Raw genomic sequence first — 17,575 nt, forward strand, 5'->3', positions numbered from 1 at the left:
ACTTCTGACAGGAAAAAGAACACCTGGCACATTTATTTTAAATTTTAGTAAAATCATCTTTTCTTCTGAATGACTTCATGAAAAAGAAAGCAATAGATAAAATTTTTTTAGATGTAGAATTTAAAAAGGTAACCTATATACTACAAAAGCTTACAAGTACATTAAAAGATAGAACCTGTGTAAAACCACTCATGTTGGAAAATTCAAGTAGGTTTCAATATTTCCTCATGTGTTTTCCAGGTACTAAAGTCCGTTTATGTATCTCTTTCATTCTCTAGTTTCCTACACAAAAACTTAAGCATCTAAAAGTACTGCAAATGGAAATCTAAGACTAAACTAGCCATTACTGTCAGGCACACAAAACTCTCTGTGCCCTTACAGCTGGATGAGCAATAGACACAGTGTCTATTGTCAACTTTCTCAGTTATTCTCATAAGGGGCATTGCTAACAGCACACAGCTTCATGGGCACTGTGTTTGATGGTCACACAGCTCTCATAGGCTATTCCTCTATATACCTGTCCCATTTCCTTCCCACTGTGACAAACAGATGGTTAACTAGTAGGTGAATTAATAAGTGAAGTGATTTTCCTCCATACAGTAACCACGTTTGAGTACACAGTCATTTTGTAGGTGACTTTAAAAGTCATACCTTATTCATGAGCCATCGTAGAATCATGTATACTATAAGAGAGGATGGTAATTTCTCAAGTAACAAAAAAGTCAATAATATCACATGAACAAAATCACTTACAGCTAAAACGCTCTTGTTGGTTTAATTCTACATCTGTTTTATCTTAGCCCCAATATTTAAAACTTCATTTTGATTATTCATCATCTTTTTATTTGCACATAATTTTTAAATGTCAGCCATTGATACATCATTTTTTTCCGAAATAGATTTGATACATCCATGGATCTTAAAGAAAACACAATTTTTTTTTTTTTTTAAGGCAGAGTTTTGCTCAGTCACCCAGGCTGGAGTGCAGTGGTGTGATCTTGGCTCACTGCAACCTCTGCCTCCAGGGTTCAGGTGATTCTCCTGCTTCAGCCTCCAGAGTAGCTGGGGCTACAGGCACCCACCACCACGCCCGGCTATTTCTTGTATTTTTAGTAGAGATAGGGTTTCACCATGTTGGCCAGGCTGAGTCTTGAACTCCTAACCTCAAAGGATCTACCCACCACAGCCTCCCAAAGTGTTGGGATTACAGGCATGAGCCACTTCGCCGGCCTTCCAGCTCCTTCTTGATCCTGTATTCCTAAGCAGCAGTTTTTGATTTTTTTTTTTTTCTGACCTGAAAATAATAAAAAATCCTAAAGCAGCTAGATGCATCTTTTGATATCTGAACTTCTCTTCCTCCCCCGCCCACCCCCCACCCTCCAGCTCCCATCTTATTTGTGGTTCTTGACTTGCAACTTGGCCAGGGAAACTCGGATTCGAGATTTACAATGGTCAGATCCCACCAACCTCTTCCTTCATAAATAAGAGTTCTGCTCTAACAGTCTTTCTCTGTCTGCCGGCTGGTCTCCTGGATTTCTGATGGAGAACCCTTGTGAATGCTCTTTCACAACTTTCTTCTTACTTTATGCTGCATAACCTGGTGCAAACTGCTTGCCAAGACCACCCCATCTGTTCCTGTTGCCATATCCTTCTGACTTCCTCCTTTGCCTTCCAGAAAGAACTTCCACATAGCATTTAAAACTGTGTTAACTCCCAGGTCCTCTTTATTTCAGGGAAAAGCTCTGGTTCCCAGACCCAACCCTTCTCACCTATCTGATTCCTCTGCAATCAATAGGTTATACCTAACACTGTCATGATTTATGATCCCCTAAAATTCCTAGGAATTTCTTTGTCCCTATATTGGTTTCTTTGCAAGTAATAGCATATTACAAACTAATTATAACATAAATCAAAGAAGATTATGGCCAGACAAGCATGATGTAAAATAATATAAATTTTATTCCAAAATCAAATATACTGGATTATTGGGATTATGTATTACTTTCATTTTTCTCTACCAATGATTTCCTCTATTATCATGAAAAGCAACATATAATTACATATCTTAAATACTATAGGCCTATATCATTCAACCCAAGTAAATCAGTTATTGCACTTGAATTATTTTTTCTAAATAATATAATATAAAGCTGCAAGCCACAAATTATTTTTGGCTTCAACATATTGAAAAACTAAAGTATATATCAATAGCCCTTAGCATTAGGAAGCAGGAGGTCCTGGCATAAGTCACCTGTCCCTTGATGACTCTGTTTAAGCAAAACGGACATCAGTCATTGTCACAGGGTATATAGTGTTACCCTTGGGGCCCCTGCTCTACATCTTACTTCTGTGCTTTCTTTGGTCTTTAATTTTCTTTTTGTAATTCTGTACGTTTCATAAATTCAGGCTCTTTTTTACTACCCACTATTTCTGAGACCTTATTCTATGTGAGGGTTAAAAATATACTAATTCATATAAAGTACCTAACACAGTGCATGTCATAGAATGTCATCAAAAATGGTAGCTACTCTTATTATCATCATGATTGGCAATGGTAGAGGATTATCTCTCACATATCTCTCATAAGGCTTCATCTCTATTATTCCTTACACTCAGGTTCAAACTTTGTTGAAATTTTGAACCCAATATTTCCCATTAGCTACCACTCCTGTTTCTCTCATTCCTTTCAGCCAAGTAACCCTAAAAGAAGCCTATACAAGATGTCTCTCTTCCCTCACCTCTCACTCAGACTTCATCCAGTTGTAATTTGGCTTCTGCTTTCATCATTCCACTAAAACTGCTCTAAAAATTATCATCTAGAGCCTTCTTATCACCATTAACTACGGACATTTATCTGCTCACATTTTACTTAATGTGTCTACTTCATTTGACCCTGTTTAACCTTTCTATTTTTGGAAATTTTGCCCCTTTTAACTTCTATATTATTACCTTTTTCACTTCAAATCTTACTTCTCTAGGCTTTCTCACTTTACTCTAACCCTAACCTTAACTTTACTCTGATAATTTTTTGTTTTCATTACTGCTTTTAAATAGTGGTATGTCGTAGCATACCCTTTTAACAGTACCCCTATGAAAACTCATCTACACTTTTGCAATTAGCTAGATATGTCTAAGACATGACTTCCATATTTATATTACTAGCACCAATTTCTATCCTTGGGTTGCACAATATATTCAGCTGTCTATTGGACACCTCTCCCTTCATGCCTCCTGAAGACTTAAATTCAATCAAAGAGAATTTATCAGAGTCTCTCTAAAACATATTCTTCCTCCTGCTTAATTCCTTTTCTTAGTCAACATCACCACAATCCACCCAGAAACTTACATCAAAAACATTTATCTTATTCTAGATCCTACCTTCTTCTCATGCCTTCCATGTGTAGTCGGTCAATAAATGTCTGTTTCTGCTCTTATTATCTTGGCACTGTCTTCCCCTTGCTCTCCACTAATGCCCAAATCTAAGTACCCCTGCCCCTGGTCTCTGCCTTGTTTCATATGTCTTCCATCTTGCTTCCTGAATTATATTTCTAAACTAATATCTGAGGCTACCCTGTTTAAAGTGCCAAAATGGTTTCCCATTTCTTACAGGATACTGCCACATTCTTTAGCTTGACATTTTAGATCATTCATTGATCTGCCTGTCCCCTGCCTCCTGTCTTAGTCATTTTTGTTGCAATGAAGAAATATCTTAGACTAGGTAATTTATAAAGAAAAGAGGTTTATTCGGTTCATGGTTCTGCACACTCTATAAGAAGCACAGCATCAATATTCTGCTTCCTGGTGAGGGCCTCAGCAAGCTTCCATTCATGGCAAAAGGGTGAAGGGAAGCAGGCATCACAGGGGGAAAGAGGAAGGAAGCGAGGGATGGAGGTGCAGGGGTCTCTTCAACAATCAGCTCTTGTGAGAACTGACAGTGTGAGAACTCACTAATTGCTCCTAAGCCTTTTGTGAGCAACCCATAATCCACCCTCATCACTCAAACACATCCCTCTAAGCCCCACTTTCAACATCAGGGATTACATTTCAACATGCTATTTGAAAGAGACGAACATCCTCTGTATCACTTCCTTTCCTTGCCTCATCTTTCAATCCCCCAGTAACACTTTACTCTTCAATATTTCCTGATGGATTATAAATATAAATCCCCAAATATGTTATTTTCTTCTCTTATTCGAGAATGGCCTTATTCTGCCCTTCCATTTGACAATTTTTTTTTTCCAAATCCTACCTCAGATACACCTTTTCCAGGAGGCCCCTGCTGGTCTTCTCCCTGACTGAATGCCCAGTGTCAGGCTGTGATCCATGTCTTCTACACATCTTCATGCAGTTTCCCACCAGTGAATAGATACTTCCTCCTGCTCCTTTGCAGGTTGTTTTCTCATTACCCTGAGAAGAACTACATGTTACCAAAAGATACAGAATATTTAGTTGTTGAAACTATTCTATGTGCAATTTTAAGCTATTAGCCCCTGGTAAGGTACTCTCTTACGAAGAGAAGGGCACAGGCTTTGTGACAGGTATTGTCTCATTAAGCAAAGCCCTTTTATATTTGTTGGAGCTGTATTCCTACTGGTTGTAACTGGCCAGTTGGAGTCATACATTATTTTAATATTTTTGCTTATAAACTAAAGATAAAATATTCAGATGAATTTTTTGTTAATTTGTTTGCTCATTGTTTTAGTCCCATGGGATAGAGGAAAACTTCAACAGTGGAATATATTACTTTTTTACACGTTCAATTTTTCTGGCTGTAAATATATAATCAGGGAAACAAGCTAATTGTATAAAGTATATGTTGGGCAATATATTCAAAGCAAGTGATAAAATGCTGTCATTAGGAAGGCAGGACCTAAGTCCACCCATACAGACTGTTAGGATTTAGTCTTCAACCCAAGTTTTGTACTAAATGTCACTTAATTAAATTGTAGCATTATCTTGGAGAGTTTTCAGTTCATATCTTACCACAGAACAAGAAAAATATTAGTCACATAAAGGCATTCTGAGATGTGATGTTTAAGTAATGATCCTTCAATTTATGGGCAATGTTGGTCTCAATAGATTTGGGAATTACTAATGACAAAAACATTTCTGAAAGCAATGGCTTTGAAATATTAACTTAGATTGATTTTTTAAAAATCCACCTATTATCTGAACAATTCATTGGGAAACACTTTAAGGCCAGGGTCTTAATTCCTCTGAGAAACAAATATATTTTAGTTAAGTGGAACTAGTCTCTAAATCTCACCACTGACTTATTCCACTGAAAGAAGGAAAATAAAAGAAAGAAATAATCTGTAAGTAATCATGAAATGTCACTTTATTTAGAATTGTCCCCTTTAAATTTTTTTAAACATCAATAAATATTTTGCAAAAGTATTTATTAATGTTTCCTAAAATTAGTAGTTACTATTTAGACAGGAGCAAATGTGTACTATTCAAAATAATAAGCTGTTTATTCTGCATCATTGTTTTTATTTGAAAAAGAACCTGTAATGGGATTTATGTGGTAACATTTTACACTATATATTGTATAACTTATAATATTTAACTTGTAACTTTCCTTAAATTGCTATTCATGTCAGGAAAAACAGCTGATTTTTATGTGTATACACACAGTGAGAACATAAACTATTTGGAAAGAAAGAATACAATTCTTTCACATTAAATCCAAAGGACACTATGATTAATTTTAGAAGTTGTCTTTAAAGTTACTAAAAATAAAGAATTCACGGCCATGGGCCAAATTTACTTTTTCCTGAGAAACTTTCAAAGAGTAGCTTTAGTGGCCTTTGTCTAGGGCTGATGAGTCAGATTTAATTCTCTCTAATATTGTTGGAATCTGGCATCTGGGTTTTCCTCTAAGAATATGTGATCACCTCCTCATAGAATGCACAGCATTCCATTTAAGAATCACAGTCTGGCTAAAGTTGATCAGATCAGTGCCCTTTCTGCTTCACAATAATCTGTTGTTCCATCATTTTACAGCTCTAGAAAATAAATAAATTTTATATCTTAAAATTAGTTGCTCAATTAAAAATATGAAATTTTTTACCTTTTTAAAAAAGCAATTTCCATCCTGAGTGCCAATTAGGCATATTTAGTTAGAATCTCCTGGTTACATGCACCAGAATTCATGGCTTAGTTCAAGTAACAGGCATTTTGTTATAAAAATCAAACAAAGAATTATAGCCCTTCAGTCTTCTGAGTAAGGGTTTATCTTTGCAAGGGCAGAACCTAGAGCGAGCCCCAGCTTTGGGAAGAGCCGGAGTTGACATAGTGCCGAGCCATGGGATTGTTACTCTGTGTGTCAGCATTAAAATGAGTCAGCTACTTCATCCTTGGTCCGAGTATACTTCCTGCCTGGCTTATTCATCCTCAGTGCTCTGCTTCTTAGTTTGTGCTGTCTCAAACCTTTGGCATCCCGTCATTCCAGTGACTCTGACTCCACATCATAACCCCTGTCATCTCCACCCCTTTGGGCAATTATCTTGATATTTTTAAGGCAAACTCCTCCAGAGGGGGATTCTGATCATTTTTGCCTTAGTGCATGCCACAGGGCACTGGCCTTATATGAATTTTCTCTCCTCGGGTCACTTGACCATGATTGATTTAATCCATGGAGGCACTGGGTGAGAAGCTCCAGAGTGTTACACAAGGACTACCTTTCCATAAAAGGGCATACAGGAAACAATGCCACTGGGACTGGGAGTTGCCAGAAGCCATAATTGACTTGGTTCTGCAACACCATTCCAATCTAATGCTGATCTCCCGACAGACAGAAATCCTACCTCCTTAGTCATCATGCCTGGTACGAGAAGGTTTTCGTTTTACTTTTGTAATTTAAATATAGTCTCATTTTAACGATTTATCAAGAAGTATGAAAGCTCTATCATCGTTTTATTACACTATATTAATGTATTATTATGGTCCCTTTGAAACAAACAATTCTCCATTTGAGTTCGGATACTCCTCAGCTTATTTCATTTTTTGGAGTAAGTTAAAGGGACATTATTTTCAATAAAATAGCCAGAGTTCATTCATTGGCTAGAATAAATAAAATGTTCCTTGAAATACCAAAAAAACAAAAACCCATCAAATTTTATTACATAAGCATTCTGAGACTCTTTACCATCTTATAAGACGCATTATATCCAATTTTAGTTGTAAACATAGAAATCTGTAATAATTATAATGTTCTCAATTCTCCTACAACCAAAGCAAAATCAGTAAAAGAGCAGACTTTTTAAAGCCTAAAATTTGGGATCTATCATTTGTTAGTGATGACTTAGTGCCCTAGGACAGAGATTGACAAATGTTCTATGAAAAGGAGCAGATAGTAAATATTTCAGATTTTCCGAGCCATATGTTCTCTGCTATAACTACTTTCTTCTGCCATTGTAGCACAAAAGAAGCTATAGAAAATGCATAAATGAATGAGAATGCATGTGTTTCAATAAAATTTTATTTACGGATATACAGATGTGAATTTTACATAATTTTCATGTCACAAAATATCACTCTTTTGATTTTTTTCCCAACCGTTTTAGAAAGTGAAAACCATTCTTAACTCAGTACCCATGCCACATTTGCCTCTCTCTGCCCTAGGAAACTAAATTTAGCTTTCAAAGCTCTTGGGAAATTTAAGTACACCATTTCTACTAGTTTGAGGAAAACAGTTTTGTTTCACTCTTTTTATCGTTTAATTTTATAATTGTCCTAAGTTATTTTACTATTGATATTAATGTTTAAGTTAATTATATATATATATATAATCATGCCAAGCTTTATTGTTATATCCTACGCATAATGACTCCATTAATATAGCTATTAGTATCATTTTATCTTTATTACAGGTTATTTGAGACACTGCAGTCCCTGTTTTGGTCAATATTTGGGCTCATCAATTTATATGTGACCAACGTCAAAGCACAGCATGAATTTACTGAGTTTGTTGGTGCCACCATGTTTGGGACATACAATGTCATCTCTCTGGTTGTTCTACTCAACATGTTAATAGCTATGATGAATAATTCTTACCAACTGATTGCTGTAAGTTGACCGGCTTTATGTTAATTCAAAGTTTCCTCTAGAATGTGTTGTTCTTAGCTATACTCCCTCTTCTTACCATCATAAATAAAATCTATAATTAGCTATTGATGAGACAGATAAGAATTATAAATGGTTAATTTGAAATTTCTGAGCAGTAGCACACTCTATGTAGCTATAAATTAGTCTGATTTTGTCATGTTACACATGATTACAAAGATAAACCAAATCCATTTTGCCAGGGAGCCACTGGCTATGGGAAGTAGTAGCTGAGGTCTGACTGATAAACAAGCAGCTCATCTCTGTGCCATGTACAACAGGTTTTGCCTCCTGTCGGTCCATTTAACCAACCACCCTCATATAAGCGAAGCCATCCCTATAGGGGAAGACACAAAAGATAACCCAGAGAGGAGTCTGGGAAGGGGAGAAGCCACAGGATTTTCAATTTCTTAAAGCTCAGGGAAAGCAATGTATTAAGAGAAGTAATATTAAATTCTATAGGATAATACACAATACAATACATGTTTTTTTGAAACTCTGGAATCTAAACAACTTAGCATAAGTTATTTATTTATTCATTCACTACATAATTATTGGGTACATACTGTGTTGCCCAGTACTGTTCTGGGCACCAGAAATACAGCAATGCACGAGAAAGACAAAGTTAACTTATCTGCTTGAACTTATATACTAGTGATATACATCTATGACCACTAGCAATAGCAGCAAAACACAACTCTTAGTGGAATGAAATATAGTTAAGTCTTTCATATTTATACCTTAGACAAGTAGCATTTTATAAGCATAATTATAGTTTTCCCATTTTCTTCGTAAATAACTACATTCCATTATACCTTTGAATCTATGGTTAAATCTCTGAAGTGTTATTACTTTTTTTGGTCAAGCAAAACTGAATTTTACTTCAGCCATCTTTAGGGAGGCAAACTTTTCTCATAAGACACTCATCACTCATGAAAAACTGCATAGAATATGAGAATAGAGGTTTTATTTATCGATTCACAGACTAAAGTATTCAAAATGCATAAATAATTCCTCTGGAAATAGGTAGGTCCTAGGATTTGGAGGTTAATACCCGAATTTGTGGATACTTTGAATTTCATTTAAGCATCTTACGATCTGAAATTTTTATAAATAGACTCTAAATTTTTGTGTCAGAAGTTCTATATTCTCCTAATCAACGTATTTCCAAAATGTGGGTTCTGTTTTCCAGAACGTCAGCAACAACAAATTAGAAGGCCTTTAATTATCAAGCTAGATACAAGGAAGCTGCCAGCAATTTGGATCTTTAAAAACATTAAAGGTCTCAATTTCATCAAGGAGAAAACACTATTTAAGAATATTATCACATTTTCTTATTGCTTCTTTGTGAGGTGTGCTTTTCTAGGTAACTTCATTACAGAGATAAGAATCATCTTCAACTCTCTATTTCGGCTTAGCCCAAACCCTAAGACTATGGAAAACCAAAGAGGCATTGAGAACCTGAGAGCGGTGTGATTCCCAGACTCCATGCATGAAGCCTTCTTGGGGGCACGAACATGCCAAGAATTTGCTTACACCTGTCCCAGAATAGCAGAATTTTCTCTTTTCCTTTCTTTCCTTCTTTCTTTCTTTATTTCTTTCTTTCTTTCTTTCTTTCTTTCTTTCTTTCTTTCTCTTTCTTTCTTTCTTTCTTTTTCTTCCTCTTCCTTTTTCTTGTTAACTGTAACTCAGAGCCATTGGTAAACCATGAAAAAGGAGGAAAATGTAACTGTTGAAAGGCAGAAGCACTTATGTAGCCCCCAACTAAAGCCTGCTTTCTATTCACTCATTTGTTAATTGCTTAAATATTTATTGTGCACCTACTATATGCCATAAATATGCTTAATTTTGGGGATACAAAGAATTAAAAAGTCCTTGTTTTCAACAAAAAATGATATAGTAGAGATAAAAAAGCAATAAATAATTTCAATATTGAGAAAAGAAATTTGAGGATGTCATGAAGGTATGGAAGAGGGGACCTTGACTGGGGTTGGAGATAGGAGGCAGCTCAGGACTGATGGGAGGCAGAACAGGCGTCTAAGGAGAGAGGATTCTTAAGCCAAGTTTCAAATGTTGACTAGGAGTTAGAAGGTGAGTAGTGGAAGGTGGATCTAGTCATCACCAGCTTAGAACTTTTTATCCCCAGATTTTCTAAGCACCATAGACTGTGTTATAGACCCTCTTAAAATCCTAAATCATGAAGAAAGAAAGCACTTGCTTAGTGACTGCAATAAGATAACATAATTTCTGACTCCCTGAGAATCAGAGAATCAGAAGGAGCTGTTGACAGGCCAATGCTTTATCTAAGTGATTGCCTTTTAATTTCCTTGAGCCAAATCTACTGAGTCCCATTCTCCATGCCTGCAGGAAACAATATATACAATTCTCTTCACCAATGCAGCATAATCAGCCAGAACCTATAAACTTGTCTAGAAAGAAAGAGAAAGGAAAGGAGGGAGAAATAAGAAAGGAAAGGAAGAGGAGGGAAAAAGGGAAGGAAACTGCAGCTTCTGTGTTCCCATTTATGCGGATCAATCCATATTATCAAACATTTGCTTAGCAGCAATAAGGCCATGCATTTTCTAGGTATGGTGATTCTTGTTCACAGCACAATCTGTCCAGTATCTGGATTAAACCCATGTTGCTCAGCATAAAAAAGTATGTATAACTTATTCATCAGAACACAGCAATTTAGGAATATCAAAATGAAGCATAGTTGAAGATTATTCTCCTAAAGTATGAGTTCATATTTATGATATTAACTGGTTACAATAAACTATTCTGAATTCTTAAAATGAATGTATGCCCAGTCTCTACCACCTCCTACTTCTCAGATTTTCGACTTAAATCAGATTTATGGCTAAATTAAGAAGAGGCTGGCTGCCCCAAATCTAATTGCCACAAATGTACCAAAGTTTCCTCGGGAGGTTAATAAAGTGGAGTGAGTAATACATGATGAAAGGGATAGCCTCAGGATTGTGGGCAACCACTGGCCATACTCCTCTTTGGTGAAATCTGTACAAATTTAGGACAAGATTCAATGGTGTGTCAGAGAGGCCCAATTCTACATTTGTTAGAGGAACTTCTTTCTGAGTGTATCTCTATTGGCCAAAGGTGGGCAATAATATTCACATGAAAACATATCCAATAAGACTTTTCCTGGCAACACTGAAGGCTAAGCCATGAGCATCTGTGGATGTAGCATTAATCTAAGTAGGAGTGCAAGGCTTTGGTTAAGACAGAAAGTCTATTTCTGGCCTGAATCAAATGAAACTGCACTAACATGAGCCTACAGTGCAGAAGATGCAGGCTAATCTTCAAGTCATAACTAATTACTGCAGTCTTTTTAACATGGAATTATTTTAGATGTCTGTTTCACTGAAGAAGGAAGGATGAGAAGTGACACCAGAACTGTGACTACCCTAGGTTAAGCCACCCTCTGAAATGTTTAGATGACTGTCTCTGGGAGTCAATGGCGGTTTTAGAAGCAATTTAATTTTCCAAGAGCTGCTTGAAGTCAGGTTACAGGATCTCTGTGAGATTTATGGTACCTTGTTAATTAAGGAACCTGTCATCAGTTGTCATGTTCTCCTGTTCAGGACCATGCAGATATAGAATGGAAATTTGCACGAACAAAGCTTTGGATGAGTTATTTTGAAGAAGGAGGTACTCTGCCTACTCCCTTCAATGTCATCCCGAGCCCCAAGTCTCTCTGGTACCTGATCAAATGGATCTGGACACACTTGTGCAAGAAAAAGATGAGAAGAAAGCCAGAAAGTTTTGGAACAATAGGGGTAAGAACACAGCATGTTAGTATTACTCTTTTTTTAAATTATGTATTTGAATACATTTGTATTCTTTATTGTACGTGTTCAGGTCTTTAGCCTTTTTGTTCTTACTGATTGCATGTCGTGAACATTTATAGCACATCTCCCATGACTAAGGCAGTGTCTGATTAACTAGGATTTCTTCACAAGTGAATTTCCTGCATCGAGGGCAGTCACTACTATTTTAATAGAAGTCCCGCTCTTCACACAGCCCTGCTTGAGTTCTGCTAGTCAAGGCTGGGGAACTAGCATACTCCGTCTTAGTACCTTGACTTCTAGGTCTTTTCAGAATGTGACAGCAGATTATTTGTAGCATTTCTTCCTCATTGTCTGTTTCCCCCTCTGGATTGTATGCTCCATGAGGGCAGGGCGTGTGTTGTGGCAACCTCAAATTCCTCATGCCTAGCATAGGTCCCTGCACAAAGCATTTTATGCTTGATAAGAATTCTCAATTAAATGATTGACTGAATATTATAACTTAAATATGCTGTGCCAACTGTCAACTGTGATTCCAGAATATGTGTAATTACTCAACATGTTGCATCTACTCCCTATCATATTAGATGCCAAGAATTTAGGCATCTAAATATATATATATATGTATATATATATATATATATATATAGAGAGAGAGAGAGAGAGAGAGAGAGAAGAGAGAGAAAGAAAGGGGGGGCGGGGACCACTCAGAGCCGTGCTCCTGGCAAACTGGAAAATGATATTTCCCTTTCATCATTTTGGAAATCAAGGTTTCAAGCAATTCCAGCAGAAGATACATCACGTGAAGTTTTTGGTCCAGCCATACCATTGACATAAGACAAATCATTCTTCATGCCTTCCTCACTCTGTGTTCTAATTTTGAAAGATCCATAGTAATGTTTTGGGAATTAACACTGATATTCATTAGTCACTTGGATCTTCTCAGTAAAATTGCTTTGGAAATATTTTAAAATGTTGTTATATTAGGATTACCAAGTAATATTAGAGATTAATTAAAAATAAAAAAACTACTTTGTTTTCCATTTTATTTTACATGGCTTGTGACTGCTATGTCCTAAGAGATCCTTCCCACTCTCTAACTTCATTGCCCACTGGGCATTGTCGTCAACACCAAATGGTGCTTTCTCCTACTGACAGTGGCGCTGATTTTCCTCTCATCTCAGTTAAAACTCTAATTCCAAAGAGAAACTGACTGGCAAGTAAATGTTACAAAGAGGTGATTAGGAGATGCAGTTATACTCTTTCCCATAAACTATTACCCATAGATTTGGGGGACTACAGTTTGGGAACATATCTGACCTTAGAAACCAAAGTCAGATTATGACAAAGCCTTTTCCTGCCATCCTCATACTAATTGATGAACTTTATCACTGACCTTAGAAGGGACTGAAATTGTTTTACTCCAGATATTTGACTTTTGTGTTAAAAGTTTTAGAATAAATGTAATAGCTTAGTTTTTTGTTTTTTTTTTTTTTAGACGGAGTCTTGCTCTGTCACCCAGGCTGGAGTGCAGTGGTGTGATCTCGGCTCACTGCAAGCTCTATCTCCCAGGTTCATGCCATTCTCCTGCCTCAGCCTCCCGCGTAGCTGGGACTGCAGGAGCCCGCCACCATGCCAGGCTAATTTTTTGTATTTTTAGTAGAGACGGGGTTTCACCGTGTTAGCCAGGATGGCCTCGATCTCCTGATCTCGTAATCCGCCCCCCTCGGCCTCCCAAAGTGCTGGGATTACAGGCGTGAGCCGCAGCACCTGGCCAATAGCTTAGATTTAATAAGCAATTACTGCATGTGTCCCCCTTGCCGTAACTGAACTAGAATTTGAGGAATGGGAAGAGGTACAAAGGCGTGGATTCCATCTTTGAGGGCACCAATTGTAATGAGAGAGATACAGAAATAAAAACAGATATGTTATGTAGTATATTTAACATTATAATACAGTCACATGCAAGAGGTTATGGGAAAAATGCAAGAAATAATTAATGCTTCCCTTGAGGCAAACAGGACAAGATTTCAGGGAAGCCAGACTCCAGCTTACTCCTTTCCGGATCAAATATACTTATCCTTTTGTACCATCTCATTTTTAAATTTATAAGCATTTTTTAATTGATCTCTGATAAGATAGTGATGATTAATGCTGTAATAATACGCCACCTTTCATAAGAGTATTTTGATTTAAAAAGAGCTTTTGGGCCAAAAAAAAATACCTACTCACCAAAGAAATATGTATTTCATATTTTAATTTTAGGCCATGGCAGACAGAATCTTGGTTTTTAAGATAACAGGAAACTTGTAACAAAACACAGGGTCCTGCTCTGATGTTTTAAGAGCTCCATCTGTACTGCCAACAAAAAGAATGGAGAACCAGACCAAAAACTTGACTTCCAACCCTGCCTCCTATCCTCTCACTGTTGACTCATGGGTAGGGTTATGTTGCCATCATTTTTTAGAAGCAAAGAGGAGCTCTCAGTCAATTGGCTTTTCTATTAAAGTAGTGATTCATTCTCAGAGTTAAACAGTTTTATTTGCTATATATTACTGGTCTCAAAAGGAACCCACACATTTCTTTTACGTATCTATCTCTATATTTGGATTTTTTGTTCCAAGCTGATGCACAGCAAGATAATTTGAAACTAATCAGAATCTCAAACCATTCCTTTTTTTTTAACCATTAATATTTTACTAACATTCAACAATGGCTATTTGGATGCTTTGAGAATTTATGCCAAACTGAAAAATATTCTGAGTTATGTCTCTCTTTTCCACCAATCTAGAGCCTTGGGCAAGCACCAGCCCAATCAACATCAATGCTGTGTAAATTTACTCTTTCTCCATACTGCATTTCCAAAATGAAAAGGACATATTGTTTTCAGATGTCTACTCTTAGTTGAGCTTTATACATTTTTTGTTTATATGAAAATAAATGATAGGTTTAATTTGTAAAGAAGTTCTTGCTTATAAAAGTATAAGAAAGGCTGGGCGCGGCAGCTCACACCTGTAATCCCAGCACTTTGGGAGGCCTAGGTGGGTGGATCACAAGGTCAAGAGATAGAGACCATCCTGGCCGACATGGTGAAAACCCGTCTCTACCAAAAATACAAAAATTAGCTGGGCGTGGTGATGCATGCCTGTAGTCCCAGCTACTCAGGAGGCTGAGGAAGAAGAATCGCTTGAACCCAGGAGGCAGAGGTTGCAGTGAGCCGAGATCACACCACTGCACTCCAGCCTGGTGACAGAGAGAGACTCCGTCTCAATAAATAAAAAAATAAAATAAAATAAATAAATAAATGTATAAGATAAATGAGATATAAATTAAGATGGTTGTATTATTAAAAGAGGGGTTAACTGAGAAAATAATATCAAAAGTAATTAATTTTTCTGTGAATTTATTTCAACTTGGTTAAACCTCCTGATAGTTTATTGTGTGGACATACAAAGACAGTGGGATACACAAACAACTATTAATTAAAAGGTGACATTTAAGCAACAGTGACAGTCACTTTGTGAAACTAGCACATGGCTTAGAATATACCATTATACCCCAAAGGGATCTTAGGTATCATTTAGCTCAACCATTTCTTTTAAAAGAGAACCTGTTTACTTTGCCCATTGTCTCATGCTCTCTTAGAGACAGAGCAGGGGAAAAATGCTGGGTCTTCCATTGTTTCCCAGTTCAAACTGCTTTCCATTACCCTCTCTTATTTCCCTGAGAAGTCTGGTGAACATGCAGCAATACCTTCCCTGTTGTGCCTTTTGATTTTTCTCAGCAGCCTCTGCAGATCCTATCGTTGTTTTCAGCTGCCTCTTAGACTCCTGTGTCCCAAATCCCTTGTTTACCAGGCTGGTTTCCTTCTGCCCTTATCCTCAACCTGCTTATCTTTATGCTGCATTTTTGAAGCAGAAAATTAAAGCTACACTGGAAGTGACTTCATTCTTTGAAGTATTTTTCTGTAACCTTCCCATTTGTAGTTCACTTACTGACACTCATCACCCAGCCTTTGCGTAAACGTCACCCTGGTGCTCATTCCATTCACGTTCCCAGGAAATGCCTGGGAAACCAGTACTATTCAGGGTTGCTACACTGGCCACTCTCTAGGAGCCCATTATCGATGATCTTATCGTGCTATTTATGGCTTCCCAGTAATACTGATACAACTAGCTCTGAAAACTCATTAACTTGTATTCTTTGTAACTCTGGACTTCATTTAATGGGTGATTGGGAGTTCCAGGTAAATTAATCTTTCACTTGACTGCTTTATGGGAGAAAGCATAAATGAAGCAGAAATGCTGTATTACTGAGTACAACATTTGTGATAGAAAGCAAACCCATTATTGAGAGATGCTTCGTCTCTGGGCTATTATAAAAATGCTACGAAAAAGGCAGCCTACCCAAATAAGAAGCACACTCTTAACCTGTGTTTTTGACATTGCTTCTTGTCAATTGTTTTGTTTAACCTCATTTTATCAGCAAATACCCTTCTTGTCATTAAAGCATTTGTTCTCAAATATTTGAGCATACAAGAATTGTCAGGAGTCTCCATTTTAACAAGCATTTCCAGTTTACAACTTTAACTAGACATTTCTGTACAAGACAGCATTGGTATCTACCACAATCTTCTTTGAAGTTTTTTAATCTTTAATTCGTGTGAGTACATAGTAGATCTGAGCTTTTTAAGCTAAAACGAAGCCAGGCTTCATGCTGTTGCTCAAAAAGTCCCGATCCATTTAATTCAAGTACGAAGGTGCTATTATAATACAAAACTTCCCCAAAGCATTTAACTAATATGAAACATATTTAATGCCACAGACTCGGTTTCTAAATGAAATGTTTACATTTATATGTTAGTATACCAAACAAAAAAAAAATACTAGTTCTTTTGATAAAATCATAAAAAATGTTTTTAACTTCCTTAGTTTTATGTTTTCCACCTTTTGGTTTTCTCTCAAGCACATGGTGAGAAGAACAGGAGGCAGGATAGTCTCTGGAAGGTCACTCTGAGCATCACTCAGCCCTGAGATACAGATGGAATATTCGAGCCTGACTAGTTGCCCCAGAAATATGCCCAGTTAAGTCACTGCAAATGAATTAGAAGCTGTGAATAGATTAGCAACAGCTATCATCACTAAAGAAAAAATGCTCATAGTACATGCCTCTCAGACTTCATTTATAGTGTCAGTTTGTCAAAGTGTATTGCTCCCTAATGTTTAAGACACTCAGTAGGCCTAATGACAAATGTTACAGATGTGACAGTTTTCATCCGTGACTGTCTCCGGATTCCTAAATTACTGCTGCAAGATTTGTTGGTAGGGCCTTTTGATGAAACTTTATTTCCTCAGTGGGGATACATAGAAATTAATTGCTTGATATTCTTGGTATTTCAAGAGTGAGTTGCTGAATATTTGGTTTGACGATACAACATTCAGACATTTCACGTGCATTATTTTGATATGCTTAGAAAATGTGTTCATGAAAAACAGTAAGCAGATGTATGCTATAAGGGTGCAGGAAGACTGTTTATAGAGAACAATATGTAGATCCATCTGCAAAGAAGCCAAACTGCAATTTTTTTGTAAGGGGATCACATCTCGGAATGCCCCCTTGCCTTTTTAGTTTTCGTGAAAGGAGAAGAACACAGCAAGCTGCATGGC

The 17,575-nt window shown here is 36.9% G+C and overlaps 1 protein-coding gene across 10 annotated transcripts in view; it reads left to right on the plus strand.

Moving 5' to 3' along the window:
• Positions 1–17,575, plus strand: part of TRPC4 (transient receptor potential cation channel subfamily C member 4) — a 238,833-nt gene that overhangs the window by 207,801 nt on the left and 13,457 nt on the right. For 7 of the 10 annotated variants that reach the window (XM_003270295.2, XM_012501951.2, XM_003270296.3 and 4 more), the window contains 2 exons: positions 7,875–8,070; positions 11,706–11,900. In XM_003270295.2, coding sequence (XP_003270343.1) covers positions 7,875–8,070; positions 11,706–11,900 — 391 coding nt within the window. Of the gene's footprint in view, positions 1–7,874; positions 8,071–11,705; positions 11,916–17,575 lie in introns of all 10 variants that reach the window. The other 3 variants (XM_012501950.2, XM_030818499.1, XM_012501952.2) reach the window with 2 other exon arrangements.

The sequence above is a fragment of the Nomascus leucogenys genome, chromosome 9 (assembly GCF_006542625.1).
Source record: "Nomascus leucogenys isolate Asia chromosome 9, Asia_NLE_v1, whole genome shotgun sequence".
Lineage (NCBI taxonomy): Eukaryota > Metazoa > Chordata > Mammalia > Primates > Hylobatidae > Nomascus > Nomascus leucogenys.